Source organism: Pelobates fuscus, chromosome 1, assembly GCF_036172605.1.
Source record: "Pelobates fuscus isolate aPelFus1 chromosome 1, aPelFus1.pri, whole genome shotgun sequence".
NCBI lineage: Eukaryota > Metazoa > Chordata > Amphibia > Anura > Pelobatidae > Pelobates > Pelobates fuscus.
In genome coordinates this window covers 186,265,051-186,287,548 of record NC_086317.1, presented here as the reverse complement: position 1 = coordinate 186,287,548, position 22,498 = coordinate 186,265,051, and the positions used below count along the sequence as shown (strand labels likewise).

The 22,498-nt window shown below is 45.5% G+C and overlaps 1 protein-coding gene across 8 annotated transcripts in view; it reads right to left on the bottom strand.

The window, feature by feature from the left end:
* NAV1 (neuron navigator 1) overlaps positions 1–22,498 on the bottom strand; it is a 468,714-nt gene that overhangs the window by 75,670 nt on the left and 370,546 nt on the right. For 5 of the 8 annotated variants that reach the window (XM_063453174.1, XM_063453176.1, XM_063453178.1 and 2 more), the window contains one exon: positions 22,140–22,351. In XM_063453174.1, coding sequence (XP_063309244.1) covers positions 22,140–22,351 — 212 coding nt within the window. The remainder of the gene's footprint in view (positions 1–22,139; positions 22,352–22,498) is intronic. The other 3 variants (XM_063453177.1, XM_063453180.1, XM_063453182.1) reach the window with 1 other exon arrangement.

Sequence of the window (22,498 nt, the reverse complement as noted above, 5' to 3'; positions counted from 1 at the left end):
TTTGGCATCATAGGTATTTAAGGCAAGATAACATATGATTCTCCATACCGTACGAACCATACACCAGCGTTTTCTGTATACAAAGAAGTGGTATCATAGCATAACAACTTGAAGGTGGGAAAGGGGAGAGGTGTTAACATGGGGTAGGCAGGTGGGTGGGTTAGAGATGGGAAGGGAAATCACCTCTTTCAAAGTGTTGCAATAAGGCTCGCTCATAATGTGTGTATTACATGGGCAGTACCATGGTCACAGCTTTCGGAGATGATTTATCATCTCTGGAAAAGTGCAATTAGTTGCTGCCGTGGTGAGTACTATGTTGCCTCCATATGAAGATGACAGGTATGGGTGGTGCATTTCCGGTACAGAGATTCTGGAGGAAATGGTAATTTTAATTTTGTTTTGTTTGCAAATTTATGCTGGTGGAGTCATTGCTTTGTGGATCTTGGTGAGGTATGGCTCAGAGGACGCCCAAGCAGATAATAGAAATGTCTTTGTGGGTAGGTGTTTCCGTGCCATCATCTCATATTGTCTAGTTAGTTCTAGGGTTTGGATACATTGGGCTACCGTTCTACAGTCTGGGTTTCGCCATAATCTGCTAATAGCCGTAAGAGCAACAACGAGAATATGGTAAATGAGATGATTGCGGTCTTTGGCAAGACCCTTTGGGAAGAGGTTACATAGTTACATAGCTGAAAAGAGACTTGCGTCCATCAAGTTCAGCCTTCCTCACATATGCTTTTGCTGTTGATCCAAAAGAAGGCAAAAAACCCAGTCTGAAGCGCTTCCAATTTTGCAACAAGCTAGGAAAAAATTCCTTCTTGACCCCAAAATAGCAGTCAGATGTCTCCTTGGATCAAGCAGCTATTACCCCACTAATTAGAAATTGTATCCCTGTATGTTATGTTTTTGCAAGTATTTATCCAATTGCAATTTAAACATCTGTATAGACTCTGACAAAACCACCTCTTCCGGCAATGAATTCCATATCCTTATTGCTCTTACTGTAAAAAAACCTTTTCTTTGCCTTAGATGAAATCTCCTTTCTTCAAGCCTAAATGTGTGACCTCGTGTCCTATGTATAGCCCTGTTTATGAATAGATTTCCAGATAATGGTTTGTACTGGTCCCGAATATATTTGTATAATATAGTAAAGTAGGTATATTTCAGAGAGTTTTGGTAAGTGCGTTCACATGCACTCGTGGATAATCTATTCTATGTCTGACCAGAATTTGGTTATTTTGGGGCACGGCTACCAAATATGGGTCATACATAGAAACACAGAATGTGACGGCAGATAAGAACCATTCGGCCCATCTAGTCTGCCCAATGTGTACTGTGCATAGTAATTTGGAACAGTGCATTGTAAGTTTTTTATGTTAAAGAAAAATACTGTTATCATTAGGAGGTTTGTTCAATAAAATTTGAATTGTACTCTTAATAGTTGATAACATGAGAATTATGCTGACTGTTATTTACATCAATTATTTAGGTAAATGAGAAAAATATCATTTGCATAATAATTTGGAACAGGGTGTAATATTGGAGAGAGTGGACAGCCCTGTCTTGAGCCATTGGAAATGGTGAAGCTGCGGGATGAGAAACCTCCATTAACCACTTGTGCTGATGGGTGTGAGTATAGAGCAGTTACCAGGGACATGAACTGTGAATCCAAATTTCCCTAGGACCACAAGGAGAAAGGGCCAGAAGAGCCTATCAAATGCCTTTTCTGCGTACAATGAAAGCAGCACACTGGGGGTCCCTCTCGCAGCCCACCCAGCAAGTCCAAAACCTTCCTTGTTCTGTCCCCACCCTAGCAACCGCTCACAAACCACACCTGATCTGCATGTATGATCATAGGGATACTTTGTGACAGCCTGTTGGAATAGATTTTAGTGAGTAACTCGGTATCAGTGTTGAGTAGCGATATTGGTTGCAGGTTTTGACTTTTGGTGGGGGGTTTCCCTGGATTGGGGAGAGTGGCTACGTGATTCTATACGGGTTCCAACCTTGGGGCCAAGATATGGGATAAGAGCTTATAGTAAGAGTTTGTGAGGCCATCTGGCCATGGGGATTTACCCAATGGCAGAGATGCTATAGTTTGTGAGATTTCTTGACATGTTACAGGTTTTTGTAATATCTCCTGTTGTTGTGAGGATAGAGACGGCAATGTGATGAGGTTTAAAAGGTCGTCAATCTCTGACTCGGTGGGGTGATGTGTTGTATTATAATGTTTTAGATTGTACAAGGAATGGTAGAAAGAGGCCATTTTACTATTTATGTCTTGAGGATTGCAAATTTTTTGATTGTAGTCAAGATTAAGTATGATAGTTTAGATTGTGCTTGTCTTTTCCTCAGCAGTGTGGCTAGTGCTTTCCCTGCTTTGTTGCCTTGAGAGTAGTGTCATATATATTGAGCCGTTGAAGTGTGTAAGATGTTTTGGCTAGGTGTAGTTTGTTTATTCGCTTGGTGGCATCTGCTATGGTGTTCAAATGTGTATCCGCCGGTTGTATAGTGTGTGCATTGGTGGCATCTCGCAGGGTTGGATTAACGTTTCACATACGAAGCTCGACTGACTAGTATGCCTCTAACAGTAGGCTTGTGGGCCTGCCAGAGGGAGATCGGGGAAGTTTCCAGAGAATCGTTTATTTTGAAGTAGTCCTCCAGATTTTGTGTTAGGTGAGCAAGAAACTTAGGGTCTTGCAGAAGGGAGTCATTGAGACGTCATGGCGCTTGTCCCCTTTGTGGAAATTGGCCTTGGAGTGTCAATGTGAGTGGCCCAACATCTGACCACACTATGTCTCCAATAGAGCACTGTGTGATCCTTGGGTATAGAAGGTCTGATACCATAATATGATCTATCCTGGAGAACGACTTATGCACACTGGAATAGAAAGAAAATTCTCTTCCCATGGGGTTAAGCGTTCTCCATGTTTGAGTAGGGCTTTGCGTCCGTATTGCCGAGTGTCTAGGGGATGGGTCAGGTAAGGTGTGCGAATCTAATACGTAGTTTAAGTCTCCACAGATAATGAGTGATTCTGAGGTAGCTTTAGGGATTTGGTGAGTATTTTATGTAGAAAATTCATTTGGTGAGCATTGGGACCGTATGTTCCCAGTAGGACATATTCAACCTTGTTTACCATGCAGTGTAGGATGATAAACGTCCCTTGGTTATCTTTCTAAATGTGAAACAATTCAAAGGATAGGGAGTGGTGTATTAGGAATGAGACTCCTTTTGATTTTGAGGTGTGGGTTGCGTGATATTGGGTCGGGTAATCGTGTAGACCAAACTTAAGGACCCTGTTAGTGACAAAATGTGTCTCTTAAATGCAGAGTTTATCAATCTTTTCCCTCCTTGCCCCCTCTAGAAGGATACAACGCTTATGTGGGTGGTTTAACCCCTTAAGGACCAAACTTCTGGAATAAAAGGGAATCATGACATGTCACACATGTCATGTGTCCTTAAGGGGTTAAACCCTGTGTGTTCTGTGATTGTATTTTCATAGTCTAGGTGGGTTGTGAGGTGTTGCTGTGTAGAGACTGTCGTAAACCTGTTAAAGTAGTAAAGCCGTTAACTGAGAGTATATTACAGCTAAGCCACACTTTGTTGATGTCTGAACTCTCACTGCTACCCGACCAACTACCACAAATATTGGCTAAATGTTTGCGTTCCCTAATGCAGCCAAACACGCTGCATTACATCAGAATGGGTATCGGGGCATCATGCTCTGATCTGTGTGGTGAATGTGGTCTATTTATAGCGGCATCACTATTACATTGCCGGTGCAATAAAATTGTGCTGTTTATTGCCGATACCAAGGGGCCTAGTTTCCGCAGCCAAGCTCAGGAGCAGACATAGATGGCTAAGCACTCGGGTAGATATAAGAGTGGTTCATGTATCCGCTGTGAGCCTGCTAGTTACCAGTTAGATGAGGGCAGCTAAGATATCTCTGGAGATGGATGAGGTTTGGTCCACGCTAAGGATAATGGAAACTATAATAGGAATTAGGAACCCGTCTGCTGTGATATGCCTGGGGTTGTATGGGTCAGGAATTTGCACCCTGGTAGTATCAGGATCAGGGAACATGTCACCGAACCGATATAGCATAATTACACAGAGAAACAATAAACTTATAGCTAAACAAAACAAATTATTTTATGTGGAAGTAGTGTGCTCTGAGGAGCACATCACTTGGTGCCAAATCTGTGAGGTAGCGCGGTTTCGGGACACAATCGATCAGGAGCATCTCAGCTGGAATATCCAGCGCGTAGGCCCGATGCAGTCCTTTTCTATAGGCTTGTAGATCCATGTGTATCCCAGACTCTGGCACTCCCCGCAGCCGCAGGTTGTTCCTTCGTGCCCTGTCTTCTGAGTCTGCCATCCTAGTTTCCATGAGCTCAATCTTGTGTTGCAGGCTCTGAACATGGTCGTCCATGTCATTGTGTGCAGTGACGTATCGTGTTTCCACGTGGGAAGTGCGGATGCCCATCTCCTGCATCTCCTTCCTGAGGCCACCTTCCGTATGTTGCCAAGAGGTAATCCATTTGTTTGACAGAGCGTCTAGAGCTTGTACCAAAAATTCTATGGTAATATATTCGGTTTGTAAGTGCTCCGTCGAGGGAGTCGGGATGCTTGCATAGGACTCTCCGTCACCATCTTGGGTTTCAGGTTGCAAGGCCTGCAGTGCCGCGGGACACTTTTGGGCAAAGAAATAAAAATTTTCAACTTTGGCTGTGGTTTTCTTTGCTTTATGGTGAGACATCCTAAATTTTAAGAGCATTCCGTGCGGATTGCAGCCTGTATAGTGTCCTTGTTATGGAGTTCAGTACCAGAGCAACTTCTTATGCGGCCAGCCACACCCCTGCCTCCCTCCCCCCCCCCCCCCCCGATTTACATTTTTTAACCGTTCTTCTTAACTAAAATGCTCCATTCCTCAATGTTGTGTCTCGTCTTGCACTTTTTCAGTGCCATTATTTCCTTCTTTAGAACAGGTGTCCAAAATTGCACAGCATATTCAAGGTGTGGTCTTACCAGCGATTTATAAAGAGGCAAAATGATATTTTCATCCCGAGAAGTTTGCCCCTCTTTATACATGACAAAACCTTACTGGGCTAAGCAACTGCAGATTGACATTGCATATTGCTGCTTAACTTGTTGTCTGTAACAATTCTCAAATCCTTCTCGTGTGTGGTTACCCCTAATTCACTACCATTTAGGGTGTAAGTTGCTTGTGCATTCTTGACCTCGAAGTGCATACCTTTGCATTTCTCTACATTAAATTTCATCTGCCATTTAAGTGCCCAGTCCCCCAATATAGCTAAATCCCTCTTCAGCAAAGCAATATCCTGTTCACATTTTATTACTTTACAAAGTTTTGTGTCATCTGCAAATACTAAACCATGGCTTTCAATGCCTATTTCAATATTGTTTATAAATATGTTAAATAGAAGCAGTCCCAAAACAGAATCTTGAGGGTCACCACTTACCACTTTTGTCCAGCTTGAAAATTTACAATTAAGGACGACTGGTTGTACTCTATCCTTAAGCCAATGTTCTACCCAAGAACAAGAGTATTCATCTAGACCAATTTATTTTCGTTTGAAGATTAACCTATTGTAAGGAACCATATCAAATGCCTTGGCAAAATCCAAGTAGATCACATCCACTGCAACACCCTGATCTATACTTCTACTTACTTCTTCGTAGAATGCAATTAAGTTAGTTTGACATGACCTATGTTTCATAAAATAATTTCACCGTCACAGAAGTTAAGCTCACAGGTCTATAATTTTCAGGCAAGGATTCTGAACCCTTTTTAAATATAGGAACAGCATCTGCCTTCCTCTAATTCTCTGGTACAATACCTGAAACAAAAGAATCTTGAAAGATTAAATACAGAGGTTCACTTATTTCCCCACTTAGCTCCTTAAGTACTCGTGGGTGAATACCGTTAGGCCCCGGAGCTTTATTTACATAAATTTTCCTTAACTGCTGTATCACCTTGTCTTGAGTCATCCAATCACAAGTTATCTGCAAGTATTTTGCAGCATTTATTTGCATATATTTTGCCATAGGATCCTCTTAACATATACTGAAGAAAAATAGTTATTTAAAATTTCTGCCTTTTATTGGTCTTCACTAACAAATCCATCTCTGTTTTTAGTGTATCTACACTTTTATTTTATTTTTTTAGAATCAATGTACTTGAAAAAGTTTTTGGGGTTTGTTTTGGATTCTTTGGCTATAAAATTCTCATCTTCTAGTTGTAGCGGAACTTACCCTCTCCAGGGGCCGGGCGAGGTCCTCCTTCTCCGCCGTCCTGCAACTGAAGGGGAGGCATGCACGGACCGCGAGAAGCAGCCACGTGCCTGGTACTGGGAGCGCTCCGCGCATGTATGTACGTAGTGGGGAATCACGATGCAGCCTAGAACAAAATCTAACCCCATTAAACCCCCCAGTAACGACAGACCACTTAGTATGGATGAAACAGGCCACAGCATTTACTAAACTAAATTACTGCATAACACATCCATAACTTTATTTCTTAAATCTCTTCTTTTCTGTAACCAAAACATTAGACATAAATAAGCATAAATTAACATATATACATATATAACTCCACCCATAGTGTTATACAGTGACCCAACCGTCCTTGCCAATAAAAAACACGGAGTGGTTCCTAATCACCACTCCCTCTCACCTCCCCCTCGTCATAAAAAATCCTTCCAATGCCTGCCATCAGCCGACCTTATCCACGCTCGATGGGCACGAGACCTCAGGCAACCTAAAGTTTAACCTTTGGAGCAGGGGAGGTTTGAGACCTTAAAAACTTGTTCATCTCATTCCATATACTTAAACGTAACCTCAAACTCAATTGGCAAGGACATACCCCCGGCTAGCTGCGACAAAATATACTATAGGGTGGGCGGGAGGGAAGCTGTTTGCTGGCCCGAATCCCAAGTGGCACTGAGGTAAGACCTCCCCCACACTGTCTTACACAGAACATAATCACACCCACAGACTCTTCCCAACCAATCCCATGCATCTATCCCCACACTCCTACATGTGCCCTTGTCCGCTTAGCTGCGCTATCTCCCCAGGGCCTTGTATGTACGTAGTGGGGAATCGCGATGCAGCCTAGAACAAAATCTAACCCCATTAAACCCCCCAGTAACGACAGACCACTTAGTATGGATGAAACAGGCCACAGCATTTATTATCACAACTAAATTACTGCATAACACATCCATAACTTTATTTCTTAAATCTCTTCTTTTCTGTAACCAAAACATTAGACATAAATAAGCATAAATTAACATATATAAATATATAACTCCACCCATAGTGTTATACAGTGACCCAACCGTCCTTGCCAATAAAAACCATGGAGTGGTTCCTAATCACCACTCCCTCTCACCTCCCCCCTCGTCATAAAAAATCCTTCCAATGCCTGCCATCAGCCGACCTTATCCACGCTCGATGGGCACGAGACCTCAGGCAACCTAAAGTTTAACCTTTGGAGCAGGGGAGGTTTGAGACCTTAAAAACTTGTTCATCTCATTCCATATACTTAAACGTAACCTCAAACTCAATTGGCAAGGACATACCCCCGCCACAACCCCGCTGTTTTACGCCTAAAATCAGCGGGGGACCCCACCACAACCAGCCATGGCCTGTTCCACCACTTCTCGCAGCGCTAGAGTAACAGAGGTCAAGTCCGACCTCCAGCAAGCGCACCCTTCCCTCGAGATAACTAAACCACATTTAGCCAAACCCAAAAGGCGAATTGGAAGTGTTTACGTTTTATTTATTCATTTTGTCAATTATGTGTTTAGTCATTTAGTTATGGCCATGACAAACCTAGAAACCCATCTAGTCCGATGACCGACGGCAGCGCACCAGGGCACTAACATTGCGGAGCGCACTGCCAACAGGAGAGGGCGATAGGCGCAGCCTAGCTCCTGAGAACCTCGGGTAAGAAACATAATGCATAACATGTCCAGATCGAAGAACACCCAAGTCCTAAACCGTCACTGACCCATGACATTCCACCCAGGGATAACAAAAAACCCCGTAGGAGGAGGAGCCACACCCCTTTCATGTATCCGGTGCCAGACCACCGAACCTCCGCTCCCGAAGGTGTAAGATCCAACCACGCGCCCCTGCCTCCTGGCCCAAATTACATACGAAAATCCCACCCTCCCCAGTCCGGGGGGGGGGGGACCTTACCGCGGATATAAGCCCAGTTAGAGACCAGCACGGCGAACCCAAAGAACCCACCACCCTGACTCCCACCAATCGAGCCTTCTGAACCAGTGGCGCAGGCACGCCAAGTCCGCGGCGTCCATAGCCGCTACCAACCAGAATAACCGCTCCTTGAATTCCCCACCATCATTATCCAGGAATTCGAGCCCCCAAGCGGAATACCCCAACTAAATGGACGCGGGGGCGAAAACGTGTCTTCGAGAACACCAAGGGGTGAAGAGGCCGAATAATCCAGTGGATGCAGACCACTCACCCAAGGAAACAGGACAAATGACGGAACCCAGCACTACCCCTGATCGGAATAATCTAAACTAGCCTGGGAACCTAGTACATCATGCCAGGAGCACAATTATTACCTTGTGCAGACCATCTACCCCAGGAGAATGCGGAAGGGCAAGGTTATGTCAACCCCGCAACATCCAATAAATGAACAGATTCCATTGAGGAATTAGCCAACCGCTACCAAATGACCCTTCCCGGAGTCGAGCGGCGAAAACCGAAGGAAGTCCATACACCCTTCCACCTGCAGACGACCGAACATGACGGGCAGCCGAGCCCTGCAAATCGAAGAATTCACGAAGAACACACCCCAGCCCCCAACGCCCTGATGGGACGGAACAAAACAGGTAGACGAGCAGTCCAATCCTGGAGCCCCAAGAAAAATGCTCCCATCCGGCCGAAGCACTCACATCTTACTGCAGCGGACCCCACGCCGCCTCAGAGACTGACCCACGGACCAGCGTCATCAGTCCGCAAGACCAAGCGACCACTGCCCTATAAATAGGCCCCCACCCGAAGTATGTCCCACAGCGACCAATATAGAGCACCGGCCAGTACATCGTGAAACCCCCGGGATAACACCGCCCAACCTGTTACTTCCCAAACTCAAACAGCGCCGAGCCAGGCATCGCAACCAGAGTACCACCGGGGTGGAGGACACCGTCACATGATAGACAGCCTGCACCACCCCAAGATCGTCACAACGGAGGAACTACCCACCTGTTCATGAGTAGGGAATCCCACACCAACCATGCCCCCAGAAAGGGGAAGAGCTCCAAGCCAGCCAGAGGCTGCAAGAGCCCCGATGCTTGCCAGCTTAATTGGCAAAAGACAGCCCACCATGGAGAGCCCAAAATGGCCCCAAGACTTTCCGCAGCGGTGGAAGGGACCCACGGGCCCGTCAGCACAAGCTACCAGTCAGGGGCCCACAGCAGCAGAGCGCGGATGTGCGACACCGACCACCCCACACAGGAGCGAAAGTGGGAGCAACCTTTGTGGGGGCATATAGCCATTTAACCCGGCTGACAGAGATACAAACTGGAAAAAAAAACAAAAAACCCGACGGGTGCACCGGCAGCCGAATCCACAGCAGCCGCCATCAGCGAGGCCACAGGGCCCCGCAGCCCTAACCACTCGGACCGCTGCGTCATGCCACACCACCCCACACCTAACCGCTTGTAGGGAAGGACAAATAAGGAAACAAGGAAGCAGGTGAACTCGCCCCCACCCCTCCCTTGGCCCCATGTCCCAAGGGGATGGGAGGGGGGGGGGGGGATCAGACTTCGGAGACACACTAAAAACGGTCGGGAGGTAAGCATATCAAGTTACGCGGTAAGTTGCTCTTGACCCCCCGATGGAATAATCACATGGATCGAAAATCCAGCACGGAGAGCACCTATGTCCCCTATCCCGACAGAGTGCCCGCATGAAACCATGGGAGACGTGAGGGGCCCTCCTGCAACCTGAGCCCTCGTGCTGGAATGGCATGAGGACCCCACTTACCGCGACCGTCCGCGAATTTACCACCACCGTCTAGCCTCCGGCCGGGTGGCCAGGGAGGAGGAGGGCGTTCCCCCACCGCCTCCCCCCCCAAAATCATGAAAAACGCGCCGTGTTGAGGCGCCGGGCGAGACATGAAGGGAAACCAGAGGCCTAAGTCCATCCGGTCTCAGTCCAAGAAGGGTCGCACGCCAAACGTGACAAAACGTTCCTCCACCAAACCCAGTACCCCCAAGGGACGACACGCGTCCCAGAGAGCGTCATGACATCAGAACAGCGCGAGACAATGCTATCCATACCCTTCGACGCCCGGACACAATTCCTGCGCATGTGGGGTGTATCTGAGTACTGTAGTTTTAGTTTCTTTTGTCTTCATGCCCCTCAATCAAGGGACCCCCAGCGGCATGGGGAACCCCTCTCCAATTAACCGTCCCCAATCTGCTCCCTAGTATATCGCGACAAGCGCCAGCCCAGCGGGCTATACTAGCGCACAGCAGACAGCGCCTGAGCCACATGAAGTGCCCGCCTCCTGGGAGGAATCGCCAGCGCTAATAGCTGCACGGGACACTGCAGGAAACTGTACTAACGGCACGCGATAAATATTGAGAATGGAGGGGGGAAATAATCATAGTGGACCACCTGGCAATTTCCATTTTATTTATTTAGTTCATGTTATTCATCTTCCTCTATTTTTTATTTTTTTGTTGTTGACAATTTCTATTTTCCATTTATTTGTTTATTTTCTTCCTTTTTTTAATTAATTTTTTTTGTGTCATTTATTTTATTTGCTTTGTATTTTTGTATTTTTTGTTTGCTCGTGTATTTAAGGAATTATGAAACTAACAGGGAAAAAAACACTTACCCGTGAAAAGCCTGGCGCTCCAACCGCGGCACCGCAGGCGAAGCAAATAGACAGGAAAACCAGTGTTCACTGTGTTCAACTCACGCGTTAGAGGCGCCACCTGCTGGGCAGGCCCAGTAACAGCAGCCAGGATCTGTGAGAAGAGCAGAGGTGAGCCCACGCTCCACACCAGGAGGCAGCCGAGGTAAGTGACCAGCAGGGGGGACACAGACACATAGAATAGGGACACACACACATATAATAGAGACACACACCCACATAGAATAGGGACATTACAGCCAGAGAAGGGACACACACACATAGAATAGAGACACACACACCTAGAACAGGGACACACACCCACATAGAATAGGGACATTACAGCCAGAGAAGGGACACACACACACATAGAATAGTGACACACACACCTAGAACAGGGACACACACAAAAATATGGACAACACAGCCAGAGTAGGAACACCACACACAGAGAGGAAGGGCACATAGAACAGGGACACACAAGGGGGAGGGGAACGAGATCCACCCAGAGAGAGCAGGGGAAGAAGAGGAGGGCAGAGGGGAACCCTCAAGAAACAAGGAGCCCACCAAGGAGGAAAACGAAACTGGGGGGGGGGGGGGAGAAGGACCCAGCAGCAGGAGGTGGGGGGGGCTCCCCGAGCAAGCCGGCACCCCCCAACTGACAAGGGAAGTTTAAGCGACAGAGGGAGGGGGAACAGGGGAGAGATATGCAAGGGAGCCTACCTCACCGGCAGAGGAGGCTCCCGGACCACTAGAGGGCACCCCCTGGCCACGAACGCCGGGCCACCTTACCGTTGGGGGCCCTTCACACAGCCCCGCCGTCCTACCAGCCGCAGGGGGATTAGAAACGGCCGCCAGGAACGTGCAGCCCGCCTTCCACTGGACCCCGGCCGCGGATGCAGGCCGGGTAGGCCGCGCCTCCCACGCGGCACATGAAGGCCGCAGAGCCACGGAAAAGTTGCAGGCCACGTGTCTGGAGCCCCCAGACACGTGGGCCTGGTGATGCCCCAGGCCCAGGCTCCCACCACAACCGGGCCTGGGGAGGAGTGGCAGGGTACCCACTTAAAGGGACAGGGTACCCCCTTAAAGAGACAGGGTACCCCCCTGGGGTGGCAGGGTACCCCCTTAAAGGGACAGGGTACCCCCCTGGGGTGGCAGGGTACCCCCTTGGGGTGGCAGGGTACCCCCAAATGATCCTGTGCCCCCTTAATGCCGGCCCCCAGGAGCAGGGGACACAGGGAAGGCCCCAGAGAGAGAAAGGCCGCGGGGGGGACCCACGCCGGCAGCCATAGCTGGGGGGAGGATATCACCTGAATCATGGAGTCGCCGGCCACCATCCACGCTGCAGCAGCCCTGAGGGAAGCCATAAAGCCTCAACCATCAAGCTGTGTAAACCTGCAGGCCCAGGCAAACAGGAGCAGGAGGACAGGAAGCTGTTTGCTGGCCCGAATCCCAAGTGGCACTGAGGTAAGACCTCCCCCACACTGTCTTACACAGAACATAATCACACCCACAGACTCTTCCCAACCAATCCCATGCATCTATCCCCACACTCCTACATGTGCCCTTGTCCGCTTAGCTGCGCTATCTCCCCAGGGCCTTAGCGGGCGCGCATTTAAAGGAACAGTGGGAGCAAAAAATAAAAAAGGTCTTCCATTGGCCCATGTCATTCCACATTCCCCATACCCTCACGTTTTGGGGGTGTGGATATGACAAGGCCAATCAAATTAATCTAATAGGTATTTATACTCACCTTTCCCTTAGCTCCCTGCCCTATCATGGTTTCTGATTCAGTTCCCTTTAGTGCTTGTATCGTTCAGTTGTGTTTTTTTGTGCTTGACCTTGGCTTTGTTCCTGACTCCGTTTTCTCTTTATCCCTGCTTTGTCTTGTTCGCCGGTTTCCTCTCCTGTGTACCAGTCCTTGGCTAGTTCTAGTTTTCCGTGTCTCTCTGTTACCTTGACCTCGGCTCGTTCTGGACTCTGTCTTTTCCTGTCCTCGTCAAGTCCGGCCATTCTAAGGCCCAGTAAGACGTATCTTGTTTTCTTGCCTCTAGACTATCTGGACTATTCTTGTGTGTTGGGGTATATTACCGTGACACTAGTTTAGCCACTTTAATTGCCTTTTTGCAAATATAGGATGCCTCTGATTTGTCCAATTTGAATGCCCTTTTCTTATTTTTAATCTTTTGTTTTACTTCTCTACTGAGCCACATTGGTTTCAATTTGTTCCTTTTATATTTATTACCCAATGGTACATATTGAGAAATGTCTAATATTTGTTTGAAGAGTTTTCATATATCCTCAATGTGTTTTTCATTAAGGAGTTTACGCCTGTCAATATGTTATAGAGCTGCCCTAATCTTATTGGCTTTTTCAAAATTATACATTTTAGTATACCCCACATGTTTTTGCTTTTTTAGTTTATTTAAAAAATTACCATATTGCTGTGATGGACTGCCTGGCACCCCGACTGGGAACCTCCACCAATCGATGCTTCCTAGCTGACGCTGAGGACCGTAAGCACCACACCAGACACCATAAGCACCGTAGACCCCACAAACCACCGCAGCTTGGTTGGGGTCTCGCCGTCCCTTCCTGTCCTGGACCAAACTCCTGGATCCAGGGACTCAGTGGGAAGGTCTCTCCACCAAGAGAGTATAGCTGTGAAGCTCTTACAAGAGCTAGTGATATAGCTGTGAAGCAGGTTCCCTACAAGCACGAAACGAGGCTACGTGCTGAGGGTTAAGCAGGAACCGTTTAATGGTAGCCACACTGGCCTTTTATGACAATCCCCATGCAAGGGGTATGCCCACATGTACCTTGTTGGATACAGGGACACAAACTTACAAAAAAATAATATCTGTTACAATGCATGTCACTCCCACATACAATACAATAAGCCTTCCCCTTTACTTAGGAGATAATTGAGTCAAGCACTATACTAAACTCAATTATCTTCAAACACAAAAAAACACACATTTTTACAAAAAACCCTAAAATACCTTAAAACACATAAAATCCCCATGTGTTACATCCCCTGATAGCCCTGATCTGGGTGACCAACATATTCAAAAATCATCCAGATCGTTTCAGGGGTTCAGAAATTTTATGGAAGTCATAGTTTTTACCGACCACAGGCATGGTCCCACAGCCGAAAATAGTTCCATAGAATTGTGGCCACTGGAGGACAGACCGGGAACCGCAAGGTTTTTATAAGTCCAAGGCTTTTATGCTTTTAACGCAAGGGTTTTATAAGTCCAAGAGGCACAAATATTTTTTTCAGAACGGGTTTAACACAGGGGCCATAGTCACAGGGCAAGAGGCTGGCAAGTATGCCCCTCCAAGAACCCGTGACGAGGTCCAGTTTGTCACAATTGTGATCACTATTTCCCAAATGCTCCCCTACTTGAATGTTGGTCAAAAGATCAACATTGTTTGTTATAACGAGATCCAGACAAGCATCCTTTCTAGGAGGTGCTTGTACCAGTTGTGACATGAAGGTGCTATTTAACACATTCAAAAACCTGATTTCCCTTGCTGAAGTACTAGTCCCTAAATCCCAATTTATGTCTGGGTAATTAAAATCTCCAATAAGTAACGTGTAACCAAGATTTGCAGCGTTCCCACTTCAGCTGTTCTTCCTCATTAATATTTAAATTAGGTGGTTTATAACATATCCCAACCAATAATTGATTTCCCTTCTTTTGCAGATATCTACCCATAAAGCGTCTACATTTTCTTTGACACACTCCATATGCCTAAAATTTGACTTAAACTCATGGTTGACATATAAACACACGCCACCACCCTTCTTGTTTTTCCTATCCTTCCTAAAAAACATGTACCCATTTAAGTTAACTGCCCAGTCATGTGTCTCATCCCACCATGTTTCTGTTATGCCTATTATATCATTGTTTAGTGTATGCTATTGCCTCTAGTTCCCCCATTTTGTTACATAGGCTCCTTACATTAGTAAGCATACATCTAATATTATCATTAGTCATTTGTACTTTTTGTGAATTTTTATTAATTACATACCTCCTCTGTCCTGAGCTTGCCCGTCCCACCATCTCCTCCACTCTTATACCTAGCTAAAGCCCATCTCCTTTCTATCCTATCTCCATTTTCTAGATTGCTATGACCCTCCCCCACTACTAGTTTAAAATTTCCTCCAACCTTCTAGCCATCCTACCCCCAGAACAGCAGACCTTCTTCTGTTTAGTTGCAATCCGTCACTGCTATACAGATTGTACCCAAGCTCAAAATTGGCCCAGTGCTCTAAAAACCCAAACCCCTCTTTCCTGCAACAAGACTTCAGCCACGCATTGACATCTCTAATCTCCTGCTGTCTTTCTGCTGTAGCGCGGCACAGGTAATATTTCTGAAAATATTACATTGGAGGTCCTTTTCTTTAGCTTACTTCCAAGTTCCCTGAACTCATTCTTTAAGACCTTCCATTTTCCTCTGACTTTGTCGTTAATACCATTATGGACCATGACAGCTGAGTCATCCCCAGAAACTCCCAATAATTTCTCCACTCTGTCAGGAACATGCTGGACCCGAGCACCCGGGAGACAGCAAACTGTCCGGTTGAGACGATCAGAGTGGCAGATTACCCTATATAATCTCTTAATAATAGAGTCCCCTATCACCACAACCTATCTATCCTTCCTTACACTCTCAACCCCAACCGTGCTAGAGGGGCTGTCCACAAGGCTGTTAGAAGGAACAGCATCCTGCAGTATACCTACTCCTGAGCTGATGCTCCCAACATCTTCACTCAAACGGGCAAATCTTTTGGGCTGCACAAAATCAGGACTAGCTAAACCTTTCCTCTACCCTGCCCCCCTGCTTCATCGCCCCACTGTTACCCAGCTATGTGCCTGTTCACCAACTGTCTCATCTCCTCCCTCTCCACCACCTGCCTTCTCTAAACTCCAGCAGACTCCTCTCAAGAGTGTCAATCTCCCTCGGTGTTGCAATTTGCCTCTCCAGATCTCAAATCTGAGCTTCCAGAAAAGCCACTTGCTCACACCCACCACAGAGGTATGGACACTGGACAGATTCATCCAGGCATGCATACATGCAGCAGGATGTGCACTGAGTAAAACTCACAATCTTGCTAGCACCCCAGTTACTAAAAAACACAAGTGAGATGTATTTTTGCGTTTTTTGTTTTTTTTTTGTAAAAACAAACAAATCTGTAATTGCCTAAACTATACTCAGCAAAAATATACATTGGTGGTATTGAACTCAGGAGATGTTGATAAGTATCAATTCTAATCTTAAATCCTAACCCTAACCCTAACCTGAATCACACTTCTTTTCCTGAGGGAAATCCTTAGGGTTAAGTTTGGAATTAGTGTTAGCGTTAAAAGGTTACTCCACATAAAGGGCAAAAAGTTGTAAACCATGTTTTACTTACCTTAGTCCAGCACTGGATGAAGTTCAGCTTCAGCTACACATTTCTTTTTTTTTTAAATATAGTAAACAGAGCACATTTGATTCATAAAAAACACACAGAAATGTTTTTTACAAAACGGGTAGAAATCAAATGTGAGACAATCTGTAAGAAACTGCTGAAAAACAAACAAATGACAGTATGCAGGGTCCCTAGTGGTATCTGCTTTTGCAGATGGTATGCATTCATTTATTTTTCCTTTATAGAGTCTGTGCTGGTGAAACATTGCATGATGGAATTATTCTGTCATGTGTCCTAAGGGGTTAAATCAGTCCACACATGGGAGAATACACTAGTGCTTTTATACTATATATTTGTGCTGCAACATAGTTTCATTCAAGAAGGTTATTTCTACAGTTCAAACTTGCACTTTTTTGATAAATTGTATTTGTAGGTACAGACTATCCATGGGGCCAATATAATCATACCTGGAATGTACAAAACACGGATGGGTCGAAGGATTAAGATCCCACAGAGCATAGGTTACCAGTTTGTCCCTCTCCCCCCATTATTCACATAGGGATAGGATAATGGGGCCAAGCAAATTCATGATTCCAGGGCAACAGCCAAACAACTGGGCCCAAGGCAATTTTCTGGGGTCACCAAATGGTTAATCCTGCTCTGTGCAAATGTGTCTTCATAAACCCTTTATAGTACATGCAGTGGCATTCTTTTTAAAACCTGATTTCTGCGGCCTCTGTCCATGGCAGCTAACACATTTTAAAAACTCCATATATGCAAGCCATTTGCAAAATCACATTAGGCCCGTCAGATACTGTATTCTCACCAATTTCCTAATTAAAAAAAAAAAAAAAAATACACATTTTTTTTACTGTATGTTTCATAAATCTATTGTGATCTGGCTGTTGTAAAAAAAATATAATAATAATAATAATAATAAAAAAAAAAAAAAAAAAAGTATCCATCAGGACTATCAGGACAAGCGGCTGACGGCTGACTGCTACATGGCATGACCTAGATGGCAGTAGAGGTGGATTGTGCGCCACAAAATATCCACTATAGATATCACCTAAGTGAAGTCCACATCGGACACAGACACCCAGAAAGAGTCTACATCTTTTTTTTTTTTTTTTTTTTTTTTTGTCAATCTTTCTTTTATTGAGGCAGGAATTAAATGGGGTACAAAATAGAGAAGGGGGGATGCACAGTAGTTGTACAGAGTGGGAGCACGTTAACACAACAGTACATCACCTACGAATGGCAGCCTCATTTTATATTAAGCAAGCTTTTTTCAAGAAGGTACTAACACGTATAAAAGAACAATTGTGAAATTGAGTAGACAAGTGTAGAACAAATTTAGAACATATGAAAAACAACATCCATCTATGCTTGTCATTGCTTGACTGGTTATGGTAAATAGTTAAATCTCGATGTTTAGATACATGCTAGCTTGTGCACGGCTGTAATCGCTTCAGTTGTTGTCACGTGAATATTCAGTAAGCCTGTCATTATAACAAGGCATATAACGGTTACATATAACATTTGCTTATATCCACGGTAGTGGAATTTGTGAGAATATATGTAGGTGTATTTGGTAACTTACTGCTGTTTGAAAAGTCGATGTATGTAGTATAACTAGCAGTGTGAGCATGTGAGTAGTGAGAGTAGCTAGATATGACAGTAAAATAGGCATAAAGGCACGTTCAGGTAAGTAAAAGTCCCGTAGTGTCCCTCAGGATGGAAACTGGCAGGTCAAACTGGTGGCTGCTTACTGTCCCCATGGAGGTGTGCTCGCTCATGAGGTACCAAGTTAGTCCTTTTAGCCGATGCCCTTTGCTGCTACTTGTGTCTTGCCTGTGGTGTTCATCTCAGGTGCGCTTCTAGACCGGGAGTCGGCTCCCTCTGCATGCCGTGGAGTGTGCAGCCTTGTGGCTTCTCGCTTTGCAGCAGTGGCATGGAGGGAATGGCGTGAGACACATTTGCTGCCGTTGGGAGTCCAGAAGGTGAGCTGGTAGCGGATTCCATATGAGCTGCTTTCTCGCTCTATCCCCTGAGCTTTACTGGTTGCCCGTGCAGCAGGAGTGGGTACATAGGTGGCTGGTTGATGAGAGCGAGGTGCGTCCTCTCTCCAGCCCCGGGCCGGGATGAAGGCCAACATCCTTACTCCACGGACCCCTGCACTTCTTCGGGCTGGGTCCTTCCCATGTTGGGAGTAACGGGGGGAGCTGATGGTTTGCCGCCTTCTGTGGTGGCCGTCCCTCCGTCCATGTGGGTGATGCCTCCGGGTCTTACCCTTGGTGGCCCTCGGCCTAGGTGGGCCAGTAGTGTGTAATGCAGGCTTGTCTGAGTGCTTTAGGTCCGAGAGAGTCCTCCTCGCCCTCCGGTTCTTGCCACCCCCTCCGCCATCTCGAGGGGCCGGCGCCATATAGAGTATGTGATTTTCTAGTGCGACCCATAGCTGGTGGAAGTGCTCGTTTAGAGTCTGCAACATGCGGTCCACAGAGCGTAGGACAGGTTCTCGCTGTTCGTTTGCCGTCTCTGCTGGCCGTGTGGCAGTCGCCATTTTGGGTCGGGTCTCGCACGTGGAGGCCACCATGGGTGTCTCAAGGTGATTCTCTGGTGCTGGGTTGTCGCTTGTGTTTGCCGGGATATCCCCCGCCGGCATGGGGGGGGGGGAGGTAGAGTCCTCCGGGGAGACCTTCGTCCAAGGAGGCTGCTGGTGCAGAGGGATCGGCCGCTTCCCTCGCGTCGCCTGCTTTCGCCACCCGTAGGCCTCAGATCGATCTCCGGTAAGAGACTGCTGCTGGCAGTTGAAATTTGTGGCTGGTATCGTCGCTTTGGTGTGCCCTTTAGGCTGGGGCAGTCGTGAGAGCAGATTTGAGGGCTTTATCTCGCTTATTTTGTTCGCTTTTTGGTTTTTGCCTTGGAGCCCATGTTGCATGCGACTGCTCGGCATGGCTGCCAGGCTCCGCCCCCTACATCTTTTTTAGTACTCACTGAAACAGGAGCTATTACAAGGAGCCCAGTCAGAGGTACAGAAGGCTAGACCGCGACAAAGGCACTAGGGCAAAACCAGTATTCTGTGGAAAACTGCCTCTCAGGATGTATTCCCCATCTTTAATCACTCTCAAAGATCATTGAGCACAGAGGAGTCAGAGGTCTTAAGTTTGGACTTCTCATTTGTACCCACAGCAAATCCAAATCAGTTTCATTGGAATGTGGAATTATTCCACTTTGGGAGAACCATGCATTTAAAATATTTTTTTGACAGACCAGCCACACATAAACAGGATCAAGTGGAAACTTCAAACAAATATGAAACACATCAAACGGCACAACATTATCAAACTACAACGTAAATTGATTGACAATATGGCAAAGGACCCCTCTTACATCTCTTCACAGATCCACAGGTATGCCCCTTCTCGGTCTCTCTGCTCTGCCTGTGATCTTCTCCTATCTGCTGCTCGCAGACGTACGGCCAACTCACGCTTGCAGGACTTCTCGCGGGCAGCTACCTTCCTATGGAATAGCTTTCCTTCCGCCATCAGACTCTCCCTTAGTCTCCAATCATTTAAGAAGCTTATGGCCTCCCAAAGTAATCTCTACCTCACATACCTGTCTCTTGCTCTCTCCTCCAGCTCTGCTTCACTCCCACCATATTTGATTGCTATTTTCTGTCCTAATATGTTTTCTACCCCACCTCCTATAAACTGTAAACTCATTTGAGCAGGGTCCTCTTCAACCTATCGTTCCCGTAAGTTTTCTTGTAATTGCCATATTTATAGTTAAATCTCCCCTCTCATTATATTGTACAGCGCTACAGAATTTGTTGGTGCTATGTAAATGGCAATAATAATAATTGTGATTTGACCGGCTGACAAGGGTGGTGGGATAGTTTTCATGGATGATTATAACTATGCAAATGAATTGAGAACATAATTCAAGACCATGACACTTATAACCGGGAGATCACACTCAGTAAATACTACGCAGGATTGAAGAAGTACTGTTTACGGTTTTACAAGCAGGCTATATTAACATGCAATTGTACCAATACCTAATTCAAAAACACTTCGCACCCCGGTCATAAACACAATACCAAAATTCATAAAAATCCTATAAGTCCACCAGGCTCATCCTCCGCACTCATGTCACTTTAAACCTTGTACCACAACTCAACTTTGAATTCTATGTGTCGTCAGAAATGCTTTAGACTTGAGAAAAGGAGGTTCTCCCGAAAGCTTGTAAATTCTGTTCGTCCAATAAAAAGATATACAAATTTCATCTGTTATTTTAAATCTGCATCACTGGACTGATATGGCTACAATCTCTACTCGAACACACATTATATGGATATCTATCTATCTATACATATATGCACAAACACACATTGTGCTGAGCTACACCTCCTAAGTATAGCAATACCACGCACGTATAGCTGTCCTAACTATTTGTGAAGTTACATTGCTCTTCAGAGATCTATTCATTTCAGGTTTAAAAAAATAAACAAATAAATAAAATTATATATAGATATGTCTTCTCCCAGTGTGATCGGTCACTACAGAGCATTATCAGTGCTGGATTCCCAGATATCTCTATACTGTATGCACCAGGGAAATCCTTCTGCAAATGTCATCAGTGACATAAACCAAGATATTCCCTCTGTTAAGAGCAGACTAGGATTAGTACAGAATGAAGGCAAATAGGGTTAAGATAACAGAAAGTTAGACTAGGTCAGTGGTTCCCAAACTGTGTGCCGCGGCGCCCCAGCGGAATATTTCCCCGGTGCTAAACATTACTTCTCAACAGGGACCCGGTCGAGTGCTGCGGTCCTTTAAGACCGTGACCGGGTCCCTTTAATGTTGGCCGGCTGGGAGGAAGTGACAGCCAACATCCTGCAGGGAGACAGCACAGGAGAAGGCAGCTGCAGCGTGAGGGGAGAGGAGCATGAAAAACTACAGACCCCTCACCCCCACAGCAGCAGGACTCCAAGCCACTCTCCTGGCACATAAGGTAAGCGAACAGGAGGGTGGCTGGAGATATAAAAAAAAAAAAAAAAAATCACTTGTGTGTGAGTGTGTGTATGAGTGTTTGTATGTGTATGAGTGTTTGTATGTGTGTGTATGTTTATGAGTGTGTGTGTCAGGGTGTGCATCAGTGTGTATATATTTACGTGTATATATATATATATATATATATATATATGTCAGTGTGCTTCTGTGTCTGTGTGTGCACACATATATGTGTCAAGGTGTGTGTTTTTATGTCAGTGTGTATCTGTGTCATGGTGTGGGCATATATCAATGTTCGTTTGTGTCACGGTGCATGTGTGTATATTTTGGTGTGTATCTATGTGTATGTGTCAGTGTCTATATGAATTTGCGTGTATGTGCCTGTGTATTTATATGCATCTGTGTGTTAATGTGCATGAATATCTGTGTAAGTATGTACATATGTTTGTGGTAGTGTATGTGCATACATCCAAGCAGTCAAACACCAGCACAATATACAACCACACTCCTGCAATCTGACACAAATATTACATACAAACACACCCCTGCAATCAAACACAAATACTTCACACAAATGTATATATACATTTAAAAGTGAACGTTACATTTAGACACACCCCAGCAATCAAACACAAACATCACATAAAAAAGCCCAAAACTATTTGTGGGATTTTAAATAATAATTAGATAAACATTAAGATGCGGTATTAAATCACATGTAAGTAAAACAAGGAAGCAATTCTATAATATCCGCAAAATTAAGAATGTAGTTTTGAATACCTATGAGAAAATCAGGAGTGCTGTGCTTCTCCAGGAAGGTGTGCAGATGATACCAGAGTCGGGGTACCCAGTCCAACATCCTGAGAAGCTCTCCATGACCAGTTCCAATGCTGCCTTCAGACTCTAGTAGTTTCCTTCGTAGATACCTGCCTAGAAACCCATTAGCTGGCTCCACGTTATTTGAAAAGGTGAGCATTCTGTGAATAAAAGAACTTCCAAGTAAAAGAACACAAACAAAAAGTTCACACATATAGAAGAATAAATATGAGCATCACAGTTCATTGAATATAGTATCGATGAATACAGTGGTGCTATTAAAAATAAAGTTGATCGCTCCCCAGATGTTACAAAAGTACAAC